The 10,761-nt window shown below is 43.0% G+C and overlaps 1 protein-coding gene across 1 annotated transcript in view; it reads right to left on the bottom strand.

Annotated features, from left to right (window-relative positions):
* Positions 1–6,782, bottom strand: part of LOC124002276 (sodium/calcium exchanger 3-like) — a gene marked incomplete at its 5' end in the record, with an annotated part of 61,037 nt that extends 54,255 nt beyond the window's left edge. The window contains one exon of the mRNA XM_046309651.1: positions 6,758–6,782. Coding sequence (XP_046165607.1) covers positions 6,758–6,782 — 25 coding nt within the window. The remainder of the gene's footprint in view (positions 1–6,757) is intronic.
* Between the last annotated feature and the right edge of the window lie 3,979 nt (positions 6,783–10,761).

Raw genomic sequence — 10,761 nt, 5'->3', positions numbered from 1 at the left:
TAGACTGGGAGGATGGGGCTGGGGGGAGGATGGGGCTAGACGGGAGGATGGGGCTAGGGGGAGGATGGGGCTAGATGGGGAGGATGGGGCTAGATGGTGAGGATGGGGCTAGATGGTGAGGATGGGGCTAGATGGTGAGGATGGGGCTAGATGTGTGTGTGTGTGTGTGTGTGTGTGTGTGTGTGTGTGTGTGTGTGTGTGTGTGTGTGTGTGTGTGTGTGTGTGTGTGTGTGTGTGTGTGTGAGAGAGAGAGAGAGATTAGGGTGTTTCTTCGCTATCAGCTGAAGCAGCAGACTCAAACGAATGTTTTTTTAAACAACCGAGCTTGTGAACAAAACAATGTAAATTGCCGAGAAACGCAAGTCGCACTTTTGTAGACTGTCGAGTTAATTAGACCAGCCTTTATTGCCTGTGCGCAGCGCGTCCAAAAATGAATCTATCAGCATTTCACTCTTTACGCACAGCGTCCCGCAACGCAGTGTTGCTGCGCGACGTGGGATCTAGGATTCCTGTTTTTTCTTTGTGTAATTAGCAGCTATGAAACAAAACAGCTGAAACACTTTTGAAAAAACAGCTACTACAGCATTTTTCTAATCCTAACTTGAAACATACTTACTCGTGCTTGACTTTCGACTATTTTTTAAAATTCGCTAATGTAAATGCTCTCACTGTAGAGCCCTGCAAACAATGTTCCCTCAACATGTGCAAATTCTAAGTCTGGTGAGCTGAAACGTTGTAATAATTTTGTGCAATTTTGTGTACCCTTACAGTTTTAGACACTAGCCAAGAGGCTATTATGGCTATTGGAGGCTACCAACAAAACAAATGGCGAAAATCAAATCAAATTAAACAGGTGGCAAACCTTACAGTGAAATGCTGACTTACAGGCTCTAACCAATAGTGCAAAAAAATATATTAGGTGAACAATAGGTAGGTAAAGAAATAAAACAGTAAAAAGACAGGCTGTATACAGTAGAGAGGCTACATACAGTAGAGAGGTTATATACAGTAGAGGGGCTATATACAGTAGAGAGGTTATATACAGTAGAGGGGCTATATACAGTAGAGAGGTTATATACAGTAGAGGGGCTATATACAGTAGAGGGGCTATATACAGTAGAGGGGCTATATACAGTAGAGGGGCTATATACAGTAGAGGGGCTATATACAGTAGAGAGGTTATATACAGTAGAGGGGTTATATACAGTAGAGGGGCTATATACAGTAGAGGGGCTATATACAGTAGAGAGGTTATATACAGTAGAGGGGCTATATACAGTAGAGAGGCTATATACAGTAGAGAGGCTATATACAGTAGAGGGGCTATATACAGTAGAGGGGCTATATACAGTAGAGGGGCTATATACAGTAGAGGGGCTACATACAGTAGAGAGGCTATATACAGTAGAGAGGCTATATACAGTAGAGAGGCTATATACAGTAGAGAGGCTATATACAGTAGAGGGCTATATACAGTAGAGAGGCTATATACAGTAGAGAGGCTATATACAGTAGAGAGGCTATATACAGTAGAGGGGCTATATACAGTAGAGGGGCTACATACAGTAGAGGGGCTACATACAGTAGAGGGGCTACATACAGTAGAGGGGCTACATACAGTAGAGGGGCTATATACAGTAGAGAGGCTATATACAGTAGAGGGGCTACATACAGTAGAGAGGCTACATACAGTAGAGAGGCTACATACAGTAGAGAGGCTACATACAGTAGAGAGGCTACATACAGTAGAGAGGCTACATACAGTAGAGAGGCTATATACAGTAGAGAGGGCTACATACAGTAGAGAGGCTATATACAGTAGAGAGGCTATATACAGTAGAGAGGCTACATACAGTAGAGAGGCTACATACAGTAGAGAGGCTATATACAGTAGAGAGGCTATATACAGTAGAGAGGCTATATACAGTAGAGAGGCTATATACAGTAGAGAGGCTATATACAGTAGAGAGGCTATATACAGTAGAGAGGCTACATACAGTAGAGTAGAGAGGCTACATACAGTAGAGAGGCTACATACAGTAGAGAGGCTATATACAGTAGAGGGGCTATATACAGTAGAGGGGCTATATACAGTAGAGGGGCTATATACAGTAGAGGGGCTATATACAGTAGAGGGGCTATATACAGTAGAGGGGCTATATACAGTAGAGAGGCTACATACAGTAGAGGGGCTATATACAGTAGAGAGGCTATATACAGTAGAGAGGCTATATACAGTAGAGAGGCTATATACAGTAGAGAGGCTATATACAGTAGAGGCTACATACAGTAGAGAGGCTATATACAGTAGAGAGGCTATATACAGTAGAGGCTACATACAGTAGAGGCTATATACAGTAGAGAGGCTATATACAGTAGAGGGGCTACATACAGTAGAGGGCTATATACAGTAGAGAGGCTATATACAGTAGAGAGGCTATATACAGTAGAGAGGCTACATACAGTAGAGGGGCTACATACAGTAGAGGGGCTATATACAGTAGAGAGGCTATATATATACAGTAGAGAGGCTACATACAGTAGAGGGGCTATATACAGTAGAGGGGCTATATACAGTAGAGGGGCTATATACAGTAGAGAGGCTACATACAGTAGAGAGGCTACATACAGTAGAGAGGCTACATACAGTAGAGAGGCTACATACAGTAGAGGGGCTACATACAGTAGAGGGGCTACATACAGTAGAGGGGCTACATACAGTAGAGGGGCTATATACAGTAGAGAGGCTACATACAGTAGAGAGGCTATATACAGTAGAGAGGCTATATACAGTAGAGGGGCTATATACAGTAGAGAGGCTATATACAGTAGAGAGACTATATACAGTAGAGAGGCTATATACAGTAGAGAGGCTATATACAGTAGAGGGGCTATATACAGTAGAGGGGCTATATACAGTAGAGAGGCTATATACAGTAGAGAGGCTATATACAGTAGAGAGGCTATATACAGTAGAGGGGCTACATACAGTAGAGGGCTATATACAGTAGAGAGGCTATATACAGTAGAGAGGCTATATACAGTAGAGGGGCTATATACAGTAGAGAGGCTATATACAGTAGAGGGGCTATATACAGTAGAGGGGCTATATACAGTAGAGAGGCTATATACAGTAGAGGGGCTATATACAGTAGAGGGGCTATATACAGTAGAGAGGCTATATACAGTAGAGAGGCTATATACAGTAGAGGGGCTATATACAGTAGAGAGGCTATATACAGTAGAGGGGCTATATACAGTAGAGAGGCTATATACAGTAGAGAGGCTATATACAGTAGAGAGGCTATATACAGTAGAGGGGCTATATACAGTAGAGAGGCTATATACAGTAGAGAGGCTATATACAGTAGAGAGGCTATATACAGTAGAGGGGCTATATACAGTAGAAGGGCTATATACAGTAGAGGGGTTATATACAGTAGAGGGGTTATATACAGGAGAGGTTATATACAGTAGAGGGGCTATATACAGTAGAGGGGCTATATACAGTAGAGAGGCTATATACAGTAGAGGGGTTATATACAGGAGAGGTTATATACAGTAGAGGGGCTATATACAGTAGAGGGGCTATATACAGTAGAGAGGCTATATACAGTAGAGAGGCTATATACAGTAGAGGGGCTATATACAGTAGAGAGGCTATATACAGTAGAGAGGCTATATACAGTAGAGAGGCTATATACAGTAGAGAGGCTATATACAGTAGAGGGGCTATATACAGTAGAGAGGCTATATACAGTAGAGAGGCTATATACAGTAGAGGGGCTATATACAGTAGAAGGGCTATATACAGTAGAGGGGTTATATACAGTAGAGGGGTTATATACAGGAGAGGTTATATACAGTAGAGGGGCTATATACAGTAGAGGGGCTATATACAGTAGAGAGGTTATATACAGGAGAGGTTATATACAGTAGAGGGGCTATATACAGTAGAGGGGCTATATACAGTAGAGAGGCTATATACAGTAGAGAGGCTATATACAGTAGAGGGGCTATATACAGTAGAGAGGCTATATACAGTAGAGAGGCTATATACAGTAGAGAGGCTATATACAGTAGAGGGGCTATATACAGTAGAGAGGCTATATACAGTAGAGGGGCTATATACAGTAGAGGGGCTATATACAGTAGAGAGACTATATACAGTAGAGAGGCTATATACAGTAGAGGGGCTATATACAGTAGAGAGGCTATATACAGTAGAGGGGCTATATACAGTAGAGAGGCTATATACAGTAGAGAGGCTATATACAGTAGAGGGGCTATATACAGTAGAGGGGCTATATACAGAGGCTACATACAGTAGAGAGGCTATATACAGTAGAGAGGCTCTATACAGTCGAGAGGCTACATACAGTAGAGAGGCTATATACAGTAGAGAGGCTGTATACAGTCGAGAGGCTCTATACAGTCGAGAGGCTACATACAGTAGAGAGGCTATATACAGTAGAGAGGCTGTATACAGTCGAGAGGCTACATACAGTAGAGAGACTATATACAGGAGAGAGACTATATACAGTATTTGGCTCCATCCATCTTCCCATCAATTTTAACCATCTTCCCTGTCCCTGCTGAAGAAAAGCAGGCCCAAACCATGATGCTGCCAACACCATGTTTGACAGTGGGGATGGTGTGTTCAGGGTGATAAGCTGTGTTGCTTTTACGCCAAACATAACGTTTTGCATTGTTGCCAAAAAGTTCAATTTTGGTTTCATCTGACCAGAGCACCTTCTTCCACATGTTTGGTGTGTCTCCCAGGTGGCTTGTGGCAAACTTTAAACGACACTTTTTATGGATATCTTTAAGAAATGGCTTTCTTCTTGCCACTCTTCCATAAAGGCCAGATTTGTGCAATATACGACTGATTGTTAATTAAATTGATTGAACGTGATTTGGAAAGGCACACACCTGTCTATATAAGGTCCCACAGTTGACAGTGTATGTCAGAGCAAAAACCAAGCCATGAGGTCGAAGGAATGTCTGTAGATCTCCGAGACAGAATTGTGTCGAGACACAGATCTGGAGAAAGGTACCAAAACATTTCTGCAGCATTGAAGGTCCCCAAGAACACAGTGGCCTCCATCATTCTGCAGCATTGAAGGTCCCCAAGAACACAGTGGCCTCCATTATTCTGCAGCATTGAAGGTCCCCAAGAACACAGTGGCCTCCATCATTCTGCAGCATTGAAGGTCCCCAAGAACACAGTGACCTCCATTATTCTTAAATGGAAGAAGTTTGAAACCACCAAGACTCTTCCTGGAGATGAATGGAGCAAAGTAGAGAGAGATCCTTGATGAAAACCTGCTCTGGGGTGCTAAGGACCTCTCAGACTGGGGTAAAGGTACACCTTCCAACAGGACAACGATCCTAAGTACACAGCCAAGAAAATGCAGGGGTGGCTTCGAGACAAGTCTCTGAAGGCCCTTGAGTGGCCCAGCCAGAGGCCGGACTTGACAACGATCGAACCTCTCTGGAAAGACCTGAAAATAGCTGTGCAGCGACGCTCCCCATCCAACCTGACAGAGCTTGAGAGGATCTGCACAGAAGAATGGGAGTGCCAAGTTAAGGGGTGCCTTGTAGCGTCAAATCCAAGAGGGATTCAGATGGTGGATTTAAAAGAAGACATGAATCATCAACGTACAACGACACCGTTGTTTTCTAAGCCACGAATTTCATTGCACGAGACAAATAGGTAACTGTAAATTATTGTGTTGCATCATACAACACATTATTATTACCATAAAATGTAGACTACCCCTCTGCCTATTGGCTTATTTGCACATTCAAGCCTGTCTCAAAATACAACACTGCCCCTTTAATTAAGACAACTTTACAACTGAATGGCTTTTCAAAGACAGCTTGAAATCAGTGTCGATCAACTTAGCGACTGTCCCGCTATATTTAGCGCGTATTCAGCCCTCTCTAGCGACAAATCTAGCGACTTTTTCTGGTGTTATTGGAGACTTTGAGAAGTTCTTACTCTTCTCAACGAGCAGCGGGTGCTGCCGTGGGCCCCACCCCCGTCCCAAAGCCCTCACTGGTGACCAAGTCCTCGCAGAGCAGTCCCTCCCAGCTGCAGTCAGAGCAGGAGATGTTCACCCCTCCCCGTCCAAACTGCAAATGAATCGCGTATGCGGGAAGCCGTCGCTGGCTGATCCCGCCCTGGCTTACATTCAGGGCGGGATGTAAATGTAAAATGTTCTTTGTCTAAAATAAATCACTGCATTTGACTCACACAGCCTCAGTCACATTCTCACCTTGTCCCACTGTGTGTGTGCCTCTCTGTGACATAAGCTAAACATCTAGCTGGCTAGCTCATCATGTCTCAGTCTAAACTGTACACTCAAAAATACAGAAAGGAGTGGGAATTAAACCCTGCATTCAGAGGCTGGTGGAAGCCATTTATTGGAGATGATACAAGGACATACTGCCTGTATTGTAAGGCTGATTTCTACGCCAACCTTAGCGATGTAAAAAAACACATGACAACTCAAACAGACTCAAAAGGCTAAGCCTTATAACAGTTCAACCCAAAACAAGCTGCCATTTCTAGTTAAAAGAAAGTTATCTGCAAAAAAGGCTGAGGCCACCAAGGCATTAGCTATCGCTGAACACTGTTCTATGCTGCCATGTGATCATATTGGAGAAGCATGTAGAGCTGCTTTCTCAGACTCCACTGCTGCTACCCACTTCAAAATGCACAGAAATTATTAATGGTGTTCTAGCACCATACTTTCTGAAAAAGTTGGTTGCAGATGTGGGTGACCAGTGTTTCAGCCTCCTCCTCGATGAGTCCACAGATGTGGGTGACCCGCGTTTCAGCCTCCTCCTCAATGAGTCCACAGATGTGGGTGACCAGTGTTTCAGCCTCCTCCTCAATGAGTCCACAGATGTGGGTGACCAGCGTTTCAGCCTCCTCCTCGATGAGTCCACGGATGTGAGTGTTTCTATGTACCTGGGGGTTTGTGATAAGGTACTTTAGTGACACCAAGTAGACAATTGTATCAACATTTCTGGGGCTTGTTGAGTTGGAGGGAGGAGATGCCAAATCCATAGCTCCGTGCTGTTGTGGCTTTCCTCGAGAAGTGTCGTCTTAAAAGAGAGAAACTCCTGGGGATAGGGACTGACTCTGTTATGACGGGGATTAACAATGGGGTCCATGAAATGCTGAAGGAGGAGTATGACCCCAAATATCTGGTTGTTATTCGCTGTGTGTGCCACTCTCTGCAGCTTGCTATAAGTAATGCTTCCAATGACACCATCCCCGTAGTGGGGAGGAGTACTTTGTACGAGAGACTTAGAACTGGTTTTCAGTGTCTCCAAAGCACAGGGAGGCCTACAAGGCCATATATGAGACCATCAACTGTGGGGAGAAACCTTTTGATAGAGTTACCCAAAATAAGTAAATTAAAGGAGCCATGAGAGAATGCGAATGCATATTTATTAAATATCGGGGATTAAATGACGGATTCCTTACACTGTGAAATGTACGACATTTGCGGCAGAGGGAAAAAGTAATGCATTGGATAATAATGTTATCGGGTTAATTGTATCTAAAAGTAGCATGTTAATTTAAGTAAACATATCCGTAGACAATGTTTAAAACTTATGATTAATGATTTGAGTCGAAGGGGAATTATCATTAGGTTTTAGTTATAGTTCACTTATTGAGTTTCTGATTCGAGGTAGCATAGTGAATGATAGTTAGGTCTCACTATTAGAAGCCTCCTGGGATTATAATTTTGGGGAGAGTGGGGGAGAGAGCAGCCAAAAACGACCAAATTGAAAAAGGTCTGCAAATATGTACACATAAAACAATTGTTAGAACTATTTGTTTTAAGGCAAGGGTATTTTAAAGAGGCACGCTCACATATGGAACCTTATGAGATGTTATTTTATGGGTTTTAATTACACAGGTGACTATTTCTATTGTAAGGATAAAGGGTTCTTTATGTCTAATATGGTATGACCTTTTGACCTTATCATGACTGTCTTCTAAGGTCTGATCAGCCTCAGGGGAGAGTCATTTGTATAATGAATGTGGTCAATTTGAATTACTAGTTTTAAGGTAAATTCATTAGAAATGAAGCAGTTTTGGTTGAGGGTTAGAATTACTGTTTGAACCGCAAATGAGAAAGTGGTTCAGGATTCTGTCTTATAACATTAGCTGTGAAGTTGTTGAATGGGCTATTAGGGATTTGGTATTGTAACAGAGAGAAAGTCATATTTATCATTGAGAATAAATAGGGGAAGATAACATATTTTGAGCCAACAGGGCAGGGAAGAAATTGAGATATTTTTGTTTGGTTTTAACACCCGTGTACAGGAGTGTCAAAAGACGGGGGGACATTACCTGTGTAATGGGGGAGGGTGTCCGTATGGGGATTACATGATAACCAACTTGGGACAGTTCTGGGATTGGAGAAGAGGATAACCTTATAGCATAGGGGATCCCACAAAGGTGGATAGGTTTTCCATGAGATGGGGGAAACCTGGGAGCACTGTTGAACTTTGTAAAGGTGATGAAATCCTACTAACCATCAAAACTATTAAGCTCTCTGATGCAGGCACTTACACCCTCGGACTACAAAAGACCGGGACAGACAGGATGGGTGTGTTTTCTATTAAGGTACTGCCAAAACCAGAGGTGCCAGACGAACCAGGGCCAGACACACTCCTCTACCACCCCTGGACCGAACCTGCCACCACTGTGTTAAAAATCCCATTCAGAATGGACTTGCTTTGGAGATGCTTCTTGCCAGTCAGGGGGGCACCTGCAAGATGTTCGGTGAACAATGTTGCACGTATATTCCTAATAACACCAGTCCAGATGGTAGTATATCTAAGGTCCTTGATGGGCTTGATGCACTATCTGTTTAGATGAGGACCATGGCGGGGGTGGAGGAGTCTGTTCTCTTGGCCTGGTTTGGTAAGTACACTGGTGTGGTGGTTACTGGATTTCTGACCCTAATTCTTGTATTTTTGTTATTTATGTGATGTGCTGCTTGCATCATACCGTGTTTTAAGAAGTCTGTTACAGGTGTGGTGAAGGCTTCAGGCATGATGCCTTTGCTTGATGCTCCAGTTGGAGATGCTGATACTGAAGCATGCTTTCAGGGGAGGATGAGACTGACTGAGGATGACCCATGTATGTTTGTTCTCCCTGTTGTGAAGGGTGGCATGGTGCCCACCTGGTGCAGGATAGGAGTAGCTGAGAGGACCAGATGGATTATAATAATGCTTTGTTCTGCTTTACTCTGTTTTCCATGACCAAAGTTTTATTCCACACTTTGCAACACATATTAAATCCATGTTATTGTCAGATAGAATACTGAGGGTCCCCAAGGAGAGGGCTTGTTAGTGTAGGAAGGATTTTTAATATGGTTAGCATTTAGTAGACCTTGATTGATTATTATTCGTTTTTAAATAGTATTACATTTAACAGGAATATAGGACATCTATGATGAGTTAGGATTATTGTTAGGATTAAGATAGATTGATTAAGGAAATGTAAGGACTTTAGAGAAAAGCCGCTCATAGACATGTTTTTTCTGAAGGAAAATCCATGAGTTTAGATAAAGCCAAACAGAGAGACATGTAGTTCAAATTTGGGAACATGAGAAACGGAGCCACAGGCAGACAGAAGAGCCCTCCCCCGCACTGCAGAGACCTTGAAGGTTGGAGAGCAGAGAGAAGATTTAGAAGGGGAGCCAGGATGAACAAATAACATAATATGTAGATAACAGTCACTGAGTGGAGACAAAAGCGAGAATTGGACATGTGGAAAACTAAATGGGCGCTCCTAAATGATAATGTTAGAACAGAAGGATAATATACTAAATCTTACCTAAGTCATTGTTTAAAAATAAGGCAAGGTTGTTACCTGGGCAGAGCCAGGTAACAAAGGGGAAATGGGTAAATGGTGTTCTAGAATAGGATGTGACCTACGGGATAATTAACTGATAAAAAAAATGTTTAGCTAATAAATGAGAAACTGTTTGTTAACCTGTATGTCCAAGATTTTATGCACTACAGGTGAAGTCACTCAATCCAGTCCCATAGGCCTGTTGGGGGGACCATACCAAGGAATCCTGGTGACAGCTAGCTGAAAGAGCTACCCGGATTCAAATCGCACTGCGGGAGGGTAAGGCACATGTGACACTGTCGAACAATAACAGAGTTCGAGAGGAGAACTGGAATTAACAGAATTCTGGGGGCCATCTCTTGAATGAAAAATACCTTACCTGTCCTTTCCTCACTGTTGTTGTTCATAGAAGTGAAGATGTGTCTGGCTCTTGCTAAGTGATGTGTTCTAGGGGAGAGGGTGGGGCTTCACATGGAAGCTGTTCGTCTGAGCTGTCTTATCGTGGGTGACATATTCCTGATACAGCACGTCCTACTAGATATGCGGAGAGTGGTAATTTGACCCATGGTTTAGACGGTGAGGATTTTGTTCCAAAATAGAAGAGATACCGGTGCAGGTTCCCATATTGATCGTGGACACAGGTCATAGCTAATGGTGAGAGAGGGCTATATGAATCCACTCACCCAGTATGGAGAAAGGTAGAGTAGAGTGGCATAAAGAGACGCTTAACCCTTTAAATAGAAATGAAGGAGGATCAAGGGTTGTGGTAGGGAGATGACCAGGTCTTGGTCGACACCCTAGTACGGTTCTGGGTAGAGGCGTGTGGGTCGGTATGGTAAAGCTGTTCATGAAAGCAGGAATGCCAGATAATG

This window comes from Oncorhynchus gorbuscha, linkage group LG17 (assembly GCF_021184085.1).
Source record: "Oncorhynchus gorbuscha isolate QuinsamMale2020 ecotype Even-year linkage group LG17, OgorEven_v1.0, whole genome shotgun sequence".
Lineage (NCBI taxonomy): Eukaryota > Metazoa > Chordata > Actinopteri > Salmoniformes > Salmonidae > Oncorhynchus > Oncorhynchus gorbuscha.
The sequence above is the reverse complement of the archived record's forward strand: the minus strand, read 5'-3'. Positions and strand labels throughout refer to the sequence as shown.